Source organism: Pantherophis guttatus, chromosome 8 (genome assembly GCF_059756535.1).
Source record: "Pantherophis guttatus breed Tessera chromosome 8, ASM5975653v1, whole genome shotgun sequence".
NCBI classification, from domain to species: Eukaryota; Metazoa; Chordata; class Lepidosauria; order Squamata; family Colubridae; genus Pantherophis; species Pantherophis guttatus.
Window position 1 is genome coordinate 11,571,019 of NC_142070.1, and position 15,669 is coordinate 11,586,687.

The window sequence follows — 15,669 nt, forward strand, 5'->3', positions numbered from 1 at the left end:
TGTTTGGTACTCGACGCAATGCAAAAGGAATTGGGGGACAGCTGCAGAGAGTGGACAGGAAGTCAGTTATGGGGTGGGAAAGTCGCTGACATAGAAAAAGGGACAAATGGGAAGTCCTTCCAGGAGAAACAAAAGGTCATGTGATAAGTCACATGGTTTGTTTGCTACTCATCTTTTTTAGAACTCTGGTTGCCTTGTGGAACCAATGAAGCATGAGTACCGAGGTACCACTGTAATTTCTTCATATTACTGACATTAGGCAAAGAAAAACACATTTGTCAGTTTGTACATAATAGTATAAACATTTTATTTTTTTCTTTATCTGACATTTGTTTTTACAATATAGAAAAGTGTATTCTTTTAATAGGTCTAATAATATAAATTTTTATCTATTTCTGGATGTAAACCATAACTAGAAAATTTTCCCAAATACCCTCCCCCATCTCAAAATCTGCTAATAAGGGGATGCAATATAAAAGCATTCTGGCTAAGCAGCTCCTAATTATTGTTATAGGGGCTTTGAAAGAAACACTGCAGAATCTCAGCTGACAGAGAGGATCACAACGCAGGCATAATTTTGATAAGCTGCTATCAAGATCTTGGTATATTTTACTAACCCGTGAGCACTTTCATGCAAACAATCAAGAAAAACTCAAAGGGGAGAAGATCCAAGCTATGTAGAAGAGGCAGCTTGTTCTTTGAGACAAAAAACTAGTTTTCTTTGATTGCACCTTCTTCAAATCTTTTACACACAATTCCATTATACATAATCTACAACCAGAATCCAAACTTCACAGAAGGTTTTCTGCACACTTATAAATACACATCACAAAAAAAGGTGCAAGTTAAAATAAGACACAGAATATGTACAACATAAAACGAATGTAATTCTAGACAAAGCAATGCATGTTTGAAAAATAACTTGATCGAGCTTTACTCACTTACACTAGTTTACATTTATACAAATCTTATTGTATGGAGATTTATGAAATTAGTAAAAAGGCAAGTCTTCATCTACTCAGAAAATTAACAAACTCTTGCCCGCCCAAAAATAATTCTATTTGTAAAAGAATTATATTGAAATAAACAGCTTCCCTTTCAGGGTTGTATGTAATTTAAGCAAGTTTGCTATGTACATACATATCGTAATACAATAGAATGTGTGTTTGCGTGTGTACATATATCTATACACACACCCACAATTACATGGAGAAAACATCCATTTTGAGAAAAAAAAATTGCAGCACTATAATTACAGAGCAGGCTACATTATCTAGTAGGTGCTTGCTAATTCAAACATGGAACTTAGATACTCATAAACTCATCGAACAATTTCTTCACTACAAAACCATGCAGCTGTGTTTCGCATTTTAATCGGGGTTTTTTTTATCGCAAAGGTTCTCTCTCCCTAAGCAGTTCCATCCAAATAATGTTATTCCACTCTTTTCTCTCTTTCCCAAGGAAATCTTTTAGGTTTTTGTCCTAAGACTATGCTTCTAAAATATACTTTTAAAATATAAACTAAGCCGATTGAATAACAAAAAGAATGCACACAGCTTGAAATTGGTTTAACACTGCTAAAAGAACATCTTGGCTGAATACTTACTGGGACTAATGCTTGCCCTCGGCTGAAGAAAAAAAGTTTCACCACCTCAGTAATAACTCCCCCTCCCTCTCTTATCCACTTCAACCATAACCCGACAGACTGAAGTCGATGCATGAATGCTCACGGACGTAAGGGAGCACAAAGTCTATCATTATTACAGAGTGCCAACTTGTTCATCCTACTGAACTCTGTAAATGACAATCATACAGATTTTTTTTTAAAAAAGACACCTCAGCCTTCAAAAGATGCACCCTCCACACTGGGCCATGCGCAATTTAAAACAAAACTCATGCAATTCTTATAAAGGCAGTAAATGAGCTATGTCTAAGCAATTCACTGACAATGGATGAGGACCATATTAGGGTTCTGACTTCTTCCCTTTCTATTTAAAAATATCTTTTCAAAAGCAATTTCACCATGCGTAATCTGGAATGGAGGCAAAAAGATTTGAGAAACACAAGAGACCCAAAAGAATAGCTTCTTCCGGAAACTCAAGACAGTATAGTAAGAACATGGGCCATTTTACACAACTGAAGGTAGCCTCTAATTTTAGCACTTCCAGACATAACGGGCTTCTGGAATCCTCAGGGATGGGGAATTTTGTAAATTGAAGTCCAGACTTTGGGAATTAACCCAGATTTGGAGAAGTCTAAGGATTATCTTGGTCACCCCTTTATAATTAAAGGAGAAATATTACCAAGTGTTCCTTAGTTTAGAAATACCCCCAGTATTGCTTCCACTAACAAATATGGGCATGATCATCAATTTATTTCCACCTATTCCTGCCGTTGAGTATGAATAAAGCTTAGAGACTACAAATATAAATTAAGATTAAATTAATTAAGATCTTTTTTTATTAATCTACTGAAGTATTTGAAGGAGAAACTGGGAAACTCAATAGTTGACCGGATAGTTACATTCTAAACAAACAAGAGACAGGTTTGTCCTCATTTTGTCGTAGGGCATATAGCAGAAATGTTAAAAATCTAATTACCTGACGTTTGTCAAATAAAATGTTGATCCCCTCAAAAGCCAGACATGAAAATGTCATATTAAAATTTGGAATATATATTTTACAGTGATGTATTTTTAAAAACATACCAAAATGATTAAGATATCAATTATGACCTTGATTTTTTTCCCCTATCAATGTTATATATCTGCAGCTATTACTGCTAGGGTGTTAATATTTTAAGATCAACAGACAAGGCACTGTCACTGAAATTAGATTGTGGTCAATAAGATAACTTTTAAATTTGCATTTTTTAAAGTTGTTTTCCAGCAAATATTTATTTTTTAATAATTTCCAGTCAGCATTAACTCCCCACAGATGTACCACTGCCTATATTTTGGCAAATATAATCTGTGCTGTGATGCTGATTGAAATGGCTGGGGAAAAAAATTATCCAGTATACTGATATTGTTCTTATAAGAATATCCAGACATTTCAATTAGTTTTGCACAAAAACTGATTTGCTCTTGATAGACCGACTAGTTTCTTTCTTTCTTCTTCTAAATACAAAAGTTAAAGAATTGCTTCTAGAATACCCTTTTAAAGAGAACGAAGGGAAGGAAACCATCTAAACTTTGCACTCACTGTCCCATGTTGTTTAGAGGTTGAGAATAAAATGCATCTTCTATCTGTGAAGGAAAAGAAAGTTAAGTTAAAAGGGTAAAAGCCTCATTGCAAAGTTCCTATATTAACGTACACCAATGGAAACTTCACAGCACCGGTGAACAAACGAAGAATGCTGCTGTGAACCAGGAAAGTGTCCGTGTGCCTTTTAGTGTCCCAGTCTGAGCAAAGCCAGTTTTTTTTTTTTTAAAGAATCAGCAGTTCATGGCACAAGGATCACTTTTGGACTTTCCTGCCGAGTTAATGATTCTCATTAGACAACGTCCAAATTCCTCTAGAATCATCCGTTCCGCTACTGCTTTTGATTTTCCTGCTTTCTCGGCCTGTTCAGCCTGTGCAAGTAAACAGTCACATGTCGCATCAGCAACCTCTTTTGTTACAAATGTGAAGGGCAACCTGGAAAGGGGAAAAAAAAAAAAGCATGAGCTGTTTCCATGCAATGCAGCTGTAACAACCTCACTTTTGGTTAACTGATACACCTGAGCTATTCACAAACAAGAGGAAGGTTTAGGTTCTGAGCGGTGCTAATGTATTTGAATTATATTTTGCTTCCTTTTCTCTTTCCTTCTCTTCCTTGCTTCCTTTTCTCTTTCCACTTATATTTCACTTCCTTTCCTCTTTCCTTCTCTTCATTTCCTTTTCCCTTTCTTCTCTTTCCTTATATTTCGCTTCCTTTCTTCTTTCCTTCTCTTCCTCACTTCCTTTTCCCTTTCTTCTCTTTCCTCTTATATTTCGCTTCCTTTCCCCCTTCCTTCTCTTCCTCACTTCCTTTTCCCTTTCTTCTCTTTCCTCTTATATTTCACTTCCTTTCCCCCTTCCTTCTCTTCACTTCCTTTTCCCTTTCTTCTCTTTCCTCTTATATTTCGCTTCCTTTTCTCTTTCCGCTATGAATTCGGCCTTCTATAGATTTTAATTAATCAATTCCACAGCTCTTTCTTCAGGTTTAAAGATACTGGACCTTTAAATCTACAACGGGGCAAATCATAAAACCAGCACCCCTTCATCTATGCACTGTATTTCACTCTCATGATCAGTAATAGCGGAAGCCATGAGGAAAAACAAAAAGAGTTTAGCAGCTAGCAAGGGGAAGAGAGGAAGAAAACACTTAGGCACGTGGTTCTTATGTGCAAGAAACGGTACAAAGCCAACAAACCAGAAGCGAACACACCTTCCCCCTCCGCTTGTCAGCACTGGGGCTGGCCTGGTTAAAAGATCTGAAATCTGCGAAGACAATTTTGTCTTGGCGGCTGTCTGCTGCTGGACTCGTACTTCAGCAGCATCGGCCAAGTGCATCAGCGTTTTCCGTTCTGGGCTTTCTTCAAAATTCTTGCAGCCAATACATTTGCAAATTGAAGAGCACATGATCTTTGCCTACAACCGGGAGAAATCAAAAGTTAACCAAATGCACTTTCGCTGGGTTTTACAGAGCTGCATGGAACATACAGAATAAAAGTGCTCCTAGGTACAAATGTATTACATTTGGAGCTTCCTCTTTCAGTGTAACCTCAGCAGGCAAATTACTGGCAAATCCATAATGCAAGTATTGTCACAATGACCCTTTCTTTCAATCCAATTCTGTACGTGAAGATGTTCTTGTGTTCTTTATGCAAGTATAAAGTAGATTTTCTGACCTAGAGTAGGTCAATGGATCTTGTCCTCTGGCCAGCTCTATCTGGCACCTACATCACAATCTCCCTAACCGGAGAGAAATTCTCCATTCAGATATTATTTTAATCTCCTATTGTTCTTATTTAGTTTTGCTGATTAGGTAAGGTAAAGGTTCCCCTCACACATATGTGCTAGTTGTTCCCGACTCTAGGGGGTGGTGCTCATCTCCGTTTCAAAGCCAAAGTGCCAGCACTGTCCGAAGACGTCTCTGTGGTTATGTGGCCGGCATGACTAAACGCCAAAGGCGCATGGAACACTGTTACCTTCCCACCAAAGGTGGTCCCTATTTTTCTACTTGCATTTTTTACATGCTTTCAAACTGCTAGGTTGGCAGAAGCTGGGACAAGTAACGGGAACTCACTAGGGATTCGAACCATTGAACTGCCTTTTCAACTGACAAGCTCAGCATCTTAGCCACTGAGCCACCACAACCCTAGACGCGGTGATTTGCTGATTATTTTATTACAAAAGATTCTTTAAGTTGTGCATTCTTCTGAAGCTCAAATTAAGGTGAATGATTTATTTTAAATATGCTTTAAAATAAATAACACCCGATTGCCAACTCAAAAATAATACAGATTTTCAATTTCTGTCTCATTTCTGCCAGGGAAACACATTTATCTTTAATGAACTTCTGAACCTGTATGATTTTGATACAGCTTTCCTAATTGTTCTTGAACCTTTTTTTATAATTAAAGATGTGGCTAGCATTTAAAAAAAAAAATTATAGTAAAGGAATTTTGACAAATAATAGAGAAAGTTAATACTAATAGACCAATAAAAACTTACTAATTTGGTATGGACAGGAAGAAATAAAATTGTATTAAATCAATTTTATTGTTCCTGAAAAGCTTACTACTCTGAAATATTACCCTACCTTCTATAAAAGAATTTCCCATCTATTGCTTGACTAGAATATAGGGGTCATTTTAAAAAGGGGGTAGAGTTTTTACTTCTCTCAGAGACCTACAATTATGAAACTTGATATTCATTAAAGTAACTTCACAAAAAGTTATCAAAATAGAAGCTGGAAAACCCTGAAAAACAGTCACTATCAAATGCACAGAAAGATTACTAAATACGGAGAGAATGGTGGAAGGCCTTTATAGAGGTGGGACATTGGGATTGCCTCCATTAAGATCAATCAACATTCTGAATTTCTTAGAAGAACTGAAGGTATTTTTATTAACTAGGTTTTTGATGGACTGGACTGAACTCTGGGTTTTTAAGAGGTGTAAAGTATTAATATTCCACGTAAATTTTAGCACTAAATGGTTAGATTTTTGAAATCCTATATTTCACAATACTAAACAAAGAAAGCATCACACAAAGCTCCTCTTTACCTCATAGCACTCGCAATAATTTTTGAGGCACCCAGACCTTTTGCAGTTACAACCTTTGCTGTGTCGCCTGTCCGACTCGCCTTCCTTTCCCTTCCCTATTTTAGGTTTAAAGGCTTCAGGATTTCTGTCCAGGCAGGCCTAACAAGGTAAATGTAAAGAGGGACGAGAGGAGAAGAGAGAGAGAGAGAGAGAGAGAGAGAGAGAGAGAGAGATCCATTACAAAAACCCCAAAATGTTAAGAGATTCAATTTCTGCAGGAAAAATTGGCAAAAACATCCATCTAATGTAGTAAAGGCAACAGCTGTGGTTTCAACCACTGTTCAGGAAGAAATTCATGGCTACGGTGAATTTGGGAAATGTATTTCTCCAAGATGATACAGGATTGTTATTTTTTTTTTTAAAAAAATCTTACCTTGATTGCTTTTTGCCTATCGTTTTCATGGTCCAGGTTGTTATAGCAATTCGTACAGTTGCAATTGTTACAGAACTCTCCATTTGCAAAGCAATCACAATATCTGTAAAAAAAAAAATCTGTAATGATACTTGACCAATTCAGTGCAGAGTTTCTGACTCCTTCCTCCATTTTCTTCTTTTGCACCCAACCACACAGAATCCCTTAAGTGTTGGGAGAAACTTCTGGACATGGAGGGTGGCAACCTGCTGGACTTTTATCTGAAACATCTGTCCAAACCGATGGAAAGACGTGTGTGTGTGTGTGTGTGTGTGTGTGTGTGTGTGTGTGTGTGTGTACACTAGTTCCTTTATTCATGAGTGTGAGCATGTTAACCTTGGGCTTAGCAGGAATTCTCAACATGACATGAGCCATAAAAATTATCCAGGCCCTTCTAAGGGAACAAATAAATTAAAAAACAGAAACAAGGGCTGCCTCTAAAGAAAAGTCAATGTCAAAACTCAAGACTTTTGACATTCATCTCACATGGAACTCAAATAGCACTAGCACTTATATACTGCTTCATAGTGCTTTTACGGCCCTCTCTAAGCGGTTTACAGAGTCAGCCTATGGCCCCCAACAATCTGGGTCCTCATTTTACCCACCTCAGAAAGATGGAAGGCTGAGTCAACCTTCAGCCTGGTGAGATTTGAACTGCTGAACTGCAGCTAGAAGTCAGATGAAGTAGCCTGCAGTGCTACACTCTAACCACTGTGCCACCTCGGCTCTTGGTCTGCTCCTGCCCCCCTCCTCCTGATTCAATTGGCTCCAACCTTGCCAGGCTTTTGTAAGGCATTAAAAACCCGAGTCTTCCACAGGCATTCAGACTGGAATGTTAGATGTACCCATTTTAAGAGATGATGTAATATTATCTATCTTAATTATTGTTTATAATATTATGTCAGCTACCCAGAGTCACTTAGGTGAGTGATCAGCCGTAGAAAATTGATTAAATCGATAAAAAAATAAGAAAATAAACTAGCGTGGACTGCTCCTGAAGGAAAAGGTAGGGTTCCTTCAGTTTAGTAGCCATGAATTCATCCTGGGAATAACCTGTGGATTTCTCAGAAAAAAGAAATGTTGCTTGTACTCCTTTTTCTGCAAGCCCAGGTTTACTGTTGGTCTGCCCCTAAGTCTGAATCATTCAGCTATAGATCATCACACAGAGACTTGTTCTATTCATGCAAATGGACAGTATCATTTCAGTAGATTTTTACAGAATAATTTTTAAAGTGGAATCCCTGGGGAAAATGTGGCTTTTGTTCTTCCGGGTTTTCTTCTAATATACAGCAAAGTGGATTTTTAAACATCCAAAAGAGGCTATGTGTATAATACTCACAGCTTAAGACACAGTGATTTTGTACAATTGCAGGGTTTTCTTGGACGATTTGCAGATTCAGACGAGATTATTCTGGAAGATAAGATTTCAGTATTGTTTTATTTATTTATATTTCATGTTTCTAAACCGCCAATCTGCCTCAAATGGGCCTCTGGGCAGTGTAATATAATTGATAAATGAAATGTAGAAAGATTAACATTAACATTGTTAGGATTAAAATAAATAAATTACAGAATAATGACATTATAAACTTCCAAAGGATAATAATCCCAAAATGGCCATTTAATTCTGGTTATTACAGGCAAGGAAGGGGTTCTCATGGGGCTAGCCCATCCCACAGTTGTGTGGTTCTCTGTGCCCCCTACCAAAGGCCGCAGAACCAAATTTTGATCCCTTTGCAGAAGGCTAAGAGAGTGTGGGCCTTCAGGGGCAGCAGCAGAGAAGGCTCTCTTCCTAGACGCTGCCAGACAAAGCTCCTTGACTGACGGGGTCTGCAGCATACCTTCCGTGCCTGAATGAGCGAGACGAGCTGAAGAAGGATATGACATTCCTGAATTGTCTTTTCATCTGAACAACGTAACATCCCTTCACAACTTAGCCTACTCAAGTTAACTCAACATGTTCCACAATCAGAGGACAGAAGCATGAGAGGCACTGAGCAAAACGCTCCTGCGGATGACCATTTCAAAAGAACAAGGTTGATATATTATGAAAAACAAATTGTCTAAGACTCCAAAGTGAAACAGAGCCTATCTGCTGTGGCTTTTCTCTTAGGTTCCTTCCAGTAGGACCCATCTTTAGATGAGAATCCTGTGCAATTGGCCATCCATTCATTCCAATGAGTAACAAGCTATCATCTGACAACAGTGCCTAAATTTCCACACAAATTCCTGTTTTTGGATGGTCTCCACTTAAGCAAGTATGCCCACATTAGCAACAATTCAAAATTCATAGGTGAGCTCTTTTGGAAGTAGTCATACACATGTACACACTCTAAAAAGAAAGTTATCCAGACGGCAACTACAAAAATGTCGCTTTTTCTAAGAAACAAGGAAAGGCAATTCCAGATAGGCTATTTTCCTCAAGTCTGTTTTCAGACTCTGCATTATCAAGAAAACATGATGTAAAAAATAAACATAAAGCCTGGATGGATAGGCTCTTTTATTGGATTCTTCTGTATAAAGATGGCTGCAAGAGTATGTTCTAATATTTGTAAAACCCTGTCTCTATGTTTATCTATTTTTAACAGCCTCATTTCAATTTTTTCCCCCGTCTTGAGACTCTGGGATGAAATAACCAAATCAATAACACACAATCTAATCAGGTAGCCAAGCTAGATGCAAAGCAAAGAAGGAAAATCTTCAATATCTAGTATACGTAGACAAGACACTAAGACTGTCTTGTTTTTTAAAGCTGAACATGAAATACTTTTCCAGATCTCAACTCCTTCCATGTAGTATGCATGTTGCATAATTTGTGTAGACAATACCCACCCATTGAATGGAAGCCGGGCTTGGGTCTGGATACTTGATGTCCCACTAAGACTAGTACTGCTCGCTATGGAGACACAAGATGGCTGCTGTAGCTTAAAAAACACATACACAGTTAATGCATGACATGCTGTTTGTAGGTGAGGATTTTTCACAAATAGATGCATTAATCCCACACCCTTCTTTTCTCCTACTTAGAAGGTGGTCATTGGTATTTTTAAAAACAATATGGCTTTCTAGAAACTTTGGCTTCAATGGCATCTTCAAATTTAGTATACATGCAAGGGTAGCCTAATCTCTTGTTATTGTACATGCAATTTTGATTATGAATAAAGGCTTAAAGTGAAAAAAAAAGATAGGCAAATTTACCAGATGTGACTTAAAAATAACAGCCTGCTCAACTACACATATATTTAAAAAATGCTATGGTGATTTGCAATTTGTGCTGTCAAAAAGTAGGGATCTCCAACCGTGGCCACTTTAAGACTTGTAGACTTCAACTCCCAGAGTTCCTCAGCCAGCAAAGCTTTGCTGGCTGAGGAACTCTGGGAGTTGAAGTCCACAAGTCTTAAAGTGGCCACGGTTGGAGACTCCTGGTCTAAAGCACTCTTAGCTTCAGGTCGTCAAAATTCCACAGGTACATAAAATCTACAAAACTTAAGAGGAACCCTCTGCTGAGCATGGTACATCCTGTTCCCACTGCTGTCTTTTACAATAAAGTTATAGTTCTCTCCAGTATTTGCTTTGGGCCCCTTATTGCCTTTAGTGGACTTCTGCAAAACATTTCTTTACAGGTCTTCTGAAACTTATTTTATGATACCCCATTTCGCCCTCCCCCCTCAATACATTTAAGGCTAGGTAACGTCAGAATGCATAAGCATCTTAAAAACAAAATAAAATTGATCCGAATATTCATTCAGAATGTAGAATAAATACTGGAAAAAAATAAGAGTTGAAGGGACAAGTGTAATCCAAATCAAGCTTGTGAACCTGATTTTCCCTTATGCTTTCCATAAAAGTATTCTGCTATCATAACTTTTTTTCCCCTGTACCTTTTTTGCACCAGCTGGCTGTTCTCCAAATTATGGATTTCAACACTTAAAATCCTTAGAAGGTTGCTTAGGGAATTCTGGGAAATCACGCCCGCACTTCTGAAGAATGCACAGGCTACAGAAGACAATGTGGAAGAAGAGCTGTTTTTCTTTCTTGCCCGCACTTGCCCTTTAAATATTTTCCAAGATGAGTTGCTCTAAATGTGATACTGCGAAAATACATTCTGCTTAGCCATCTAAATTACATTAGGTCACACTTCATTTCTTACAGCCTTGTTCCAAATTCCACACACACACACACACACCAGGATTTTAGGGAATAAAGAACATTCCCTCTTCTCAGGAGAGCAAGTGACAAATTCTAGGCTCCATTAAGCAGCTAACTGCTTCATATATTCTACAATCTCAACTTTCAAAATGAAGACAATAACTTAGATGATTTCTAAGATTTTAACCTTACTGATGAGCTGTTTCTCGCAGCAGTTAGAAATTGCATCCTTTAAATTGACGCTTCTCATCTCAGTAACTTTAAGATGTATGGACTTCAATTCCCAGAATTCCCTAGACCAGGGGTCTCCAACCTTGGCAACTTTAAGACTTGTGGTCTTCAACTCCCAGAATTCCCCCGCCAGCAAAGCTTGCTGGCTGAGGAATTCTGGGAGTTGAAGTCCACAAGTCTTAAAGTTGCCAAGGTTGGAGACCCCTGCCTTAGACAGCATGCTGAAAAGGTGCAGAAGGCTGAGAAACTGCAACTATACAAATATACAAACTCTCTAGCCCAGGGCTGTCAAACTCCCGGCTTGTGGGCTTGATGCGTCACGCACTGGCCCCGCCCATGCCCGGTTTAACGAAGGGGGGGAAAAAATCCCGATACGTCACATGGCACCTCCCTGACGCTGTGAGTTTGACACCCCTGCTCTAGCCTCTCCTCCAAGAGTATTAGTTATAAATGCTATATATTATTTTTGTAAATTCCTTCTCATCATCTCATACCTGTGTGACATACTGAGCTGGGAGAAACGCATAGCCCACGTTTCCTGTGCCATGGGCAGGGGCTAGGACAGTGCCAGGGGGAAGGTTGGTGAGGTTGGGTTGGATTTGTGGCAGTGGTGTGGCAGGCATAATGAGTCTCTGTTGTGGCTGGCTTGTGGTAACTATCTGCGAAGTTGTGTTCATTGGTTTGGGGGCCACCTGCAAAGAAGGAAATATTCAGGGTGTCGTTCTTTTGTGTACCAAAGTGCAATCTTTTGGAACAAATAACTTTATAAGGATAGTCAGAGTTGAATTAACTGAAAGTTTCTGTGAGAAAACTAGGGATTCGTATGAAGTCGGTGTTTATGTGGAACTCACTTGTTTGACTGTCTGCGTTGCTGGAATAATTGGAACAGACATCCGTACAGGGGTTGCATTCACCACCACCGGTTTGGCTGTTCAAAAGAAATTGCATCAGATACAACAGGCGACTTGCTAGACTAAGACGTTAAGAAAAGGGTCGGCAGCTTCCTTAATTAGCCAGTCATCCCTCATTCTCATCTATTAGAACATAAGCTGGGAGATCCATCTTGAGCTATGTCATGTTCAGCAAGATATGCTGCCCAGCATGTCATATCCTCCTGTCCATATATAAATAGCTACAGAAAAATGCCATGAATTGCAAAAATGCTTGTTATAAAAGCCAGATACAATTTCGTTTAGGAATCTAATGTCGGGGAAACAAGATAAGAACATGGCACATATAAGCACTTTGAAGGTAGAAATATAATTTCCACAGTAGCGTATATATTCATTCCATTTATTTGAGTAGCTTTAATGTCAAAAATAGGTCAAAGCAGCTCTGATCTGATTTCAGGGTAATATATTTTAATTGCAATTTTGCTTCCCCAAAAGTATTGCTTATGTTGCTATGATAATACAGGTAGTTTTCAACTTACAACCACAAGTGAGCCCAACATTTCTGTTGCAAAGTGAGAAATTTGTTAAGTGAGTTTTCTCCCATTTTACGACTTTTCTTGCCACATTTGTTAAGTAAGCCGCTGCAGTTGTTAAATTAGTAACATGATTGTTAAGTGAATCTGGTTTTCCCCTTGACTTTTGCTTGTCAGAAAGTCACCAAAGGGGATCACATGACCCCAGGACACGGCAACCGTCATAAATGTGAGTCAGTTGTCAAGCATCTGAATCAGGGGTGAAATGTAAAATGTGTTACTACCGGTTCTGTGGGCATGGCTTGGTGGGAGGGGGGATAATGTGACTGGGTGGGCGTGGCTAATTTTATTCTTTTTTTAACTTTTCAAAGCATTTTTTCTAATGCTTTGAAAAGCCTCTGCCGATCAGGTAACTCAGCTGGGATCGTCAGAGACTTTTCAAAGCATTTTTTTACCACCTCTTCGGCCAAGAGGTTGCAGAAAAAAATGCTTTGAAAAGCCTCTGAGGATCCCAGCTGAGCCGCGCAATCATCAGAGGCTTTTTTTTTTTTTACTTTTAAAAGCAATTTTTTGTCGGAAGAGGTTGTAGAAAAAATGCTTTTAAAAGTAAAAGTAAAAAAAAAAAAGCCTCTGATGATCATGCGACTCAGCTGAGCATGGTTGGGGGGCACAGAGATTTTTGCTACCGGTTCTCCGAACCACCCGCCCCCATCACTACTGGATCGGGCGATTCAGTCCAAACCGGGAGCATTTCACCCCTGATCCAAATGTAAATCACGTGACCATGGGGATGCTGCAAGGGTCATAACTGAAAAATGGTCATAAGTCCCTTTTTTTTCAGGGCTGCTGTAACTTCAAATGGTCACTAAGCAATGTTGTAAGTCGAGGACTACCTGTACAGTACTAGCAGGCTTGGTGGTATAAAAGCTGTATATGGCTTTAAAAAAATCGTAAGGGAGATCTTCAACACAACTAAATAACAAAGGTGCCCCGAGAAAGAGAAAAGTTCAGCAAGAGAAGGGGGGAAAACTGTGTTGCTGGGGTGTATAACAGGAGTCTCCAAACTTGGCAACTTTTAAGATTTCTGGACTTCAACTCCCACAATTCCCCAGCCAGCATGGCTAGGTGAGGAATTCTGGGCGTTCGAGTCCACAAGTATTAAAGTTGCCAAGGTTGGAGATCCCCTGGGACATAGGAATGCTTGGAAGCACTCTTTTTTTCAACGGAGACTGTCAACAATTCACTAGCAGGCTTAAGGGAGTTCCAAAGTATACAAAAACATCAAGATTTCAGACACAACTTGCGTAGGGAACTTCCTCCCTCAACCCCCCCCCCTCCCATTCCAATGAAGGCAAAATATGTCCAGGAGCCACGAAGTGATCACAGTGATGTGGAGAATGGGAAAGTGGAAGAGGAAGCAAAATGAAGCAAACAGGAGGGACATCACTGCATACCGCAGTGTTCTGATGCAAACCCCACTTTTCAGTATTAACTGAAAATGAGGTAATGGCTTGAAGTGCAGTTGTGAAATTAATCAGTAAAGCTTTACACCCACATTGCCAACTGGTCTATTTTTAAAAGAAAATCTTTTCAGAACTTAAGATAAAAGTGAATGTAAATATCAGATCTTTTATTACGGGGAGTTGGTTAATAGCGTCACAAGCCATGAAAAATAATGCAACAAACATTATTGTAGTTGTAAAACACCTCCAAGAATTCTGAAGCAAAGCTGATCACATGAGTAAGATGAGCAAGCTGTGGTCATAATTAAGTCTTAATGAAGTGACATTCTCCAACTAAGCAAGGATCAATAACAAATAATCATGTTTCAACCATAAATCAATCCTAAAACTATTTTAAAAATACACAACTATTTCGGGTTAAGCAGTCATCTTTCAATTTGCATAAAGCATCTGTTCCAATTTCCCAGTCTCATCAAACGTCCTTTGCAGCTTCCTACTTGGGTTTTTTTTAAGCGCCTTCCAATTATCATAAAATGTATTCAAATGAAGACTTTTCTAACCTTGCTGCAGGGTTGCAGTGCTGGTGCTGGGATTCTGATTGGCTGGTTGTGCTGTACTACTGGCAGTTGTGGCGGTTACAAGCCGGACATAATGGAATTTGCTTCCAGGTACCTGAATTTGCTGAACATTGGGTGCCGTTGCCAAAGGAATTATCGTCTTAAATTGAGAAGTACCCACTCCCCCAACAGTGAGAGTCTGTACTGCAGATTTCACAGCCTGTTGAAACGATATAAAAATATATATTTGAGATTGCCAGCAAGCCAATTCTTCATTTCTAATGAAAGTCAGCGCAGTTCCCCTCAGGTCCGAGACTAACATACAGATAAAACAATGCTACCACACCGTTCATGATTAGGTCAGAAGGTTTTTGCTGAGTTTAGTAGAGTTACTTGATTCTGGGTTGGCTTTAAGCGATTCCTTTCAACAGTGCTTTAATTTCAATTTATCAAAAAAGAAAAGAAAAGAAAAGAAAAGAAAAGAAAAGAAAAGAAAAGAAAAGAAAGAAGGAAGGAAAAAAAGGGAGGGAGGGGAGAAGATTAGATTAGATTAGATTAGATTAGATTAGATTAGATTACATTAATTAGATTTCTATACCGCCCTTCTCCCAAAGGACTCAGAGCGGTGTACAGCCATATTAAAACACATGTAAATTTACAAAATTTAAAAACAATTTAAAACCGAATATATAAAAATTTGGCCCACAAAATTAAAAAACTAACATACACCCTTTATAAAATTCATATTAGGCCAGCCCGGCTTGTTGGAACAAAAGGGTCTTCAGGGCGTGGCAAAAGGTACGCAGGTCGGGGATCATACGAACCTCTAGGGGCAGCTCATTCTAGAGGGCTGGTGCCCCCCCCAGAGAAGGCTCTCCCCCTGGGTGTCGCCAGTCGGCCTTGTTTGGCCAACGACACCCTGAGGAGCCCCTCTCTGTGGGAGCATATTGGCCGGTGGGAGGCTGTCGGTGTCAGAAGGCAGTCTCGTATATACCCTGGTCCTAAGCCATGGAACGTTTTAAAGGTGGTGACCAATACCTTGAATCGCACCTGGAAGACCACCGGGAGCCAGTGCAGCTCGCGCAGGAGAGGTGTTACATGGGTGCGCCGAGTCGCACCCATAATCACCCGTGCGGCCG

General features: G+C 39.2%; 1 protein-coding gene across 14 annotated transcripts in view; it reads right to left on the reverse strand.

Moving 5' to 3' along the window:
- Positions 1-2,894: 2,894 nt before the first annotated feature.
- Positions 2,895-15,669, reverse strand: part of LIN54 (lin-54 DREAM MuvB core complex component) — a 34,865-nt gene continuing 22,090 nt past the window's right edge. For all 14 annotated transcript variants that reach the window (XM_034431169.3, XM_087875078.1, XM_087875079.1 and 11 more), the window contains 9 exons: positions 14,534-14,750; positions 11,936-12,012; positions 11,579-11,776; positions 9,537-9,628; positions 8,044-8,115; positions 6,666-6,768; positions 6,254-6,391; positions 4,411-4,613; positions 2,895-3,638 (listed from right to left, as the gene is read on the reverse strand). In XM_034431169.3, coding sequence (XP_034287060.1) covers positions 3,437-3,638; positions 4,411-4,613; positions 6,254-6,391; positions 6,666-6,768; positions 8,044-8,115; positions 9,537-9,628; positions 11,579-11,776; positions 11,936-12,012; positions 14,534-14,750 — 1,302 coding nt within the window. In that variant the 3' untranslated portion in view covers positions 2,895-3,436. The remainder of the gene's footprint in view (positions 3,639-4,410; positions 4,614-6,253; positions 6,392-6,665; positions 6,769-8,043; positions 8,116-9,536; positions 9,629-11,578; positions 11,777-11,935; positions 12,013-14,533; positions 14,751-15,669) is intronic.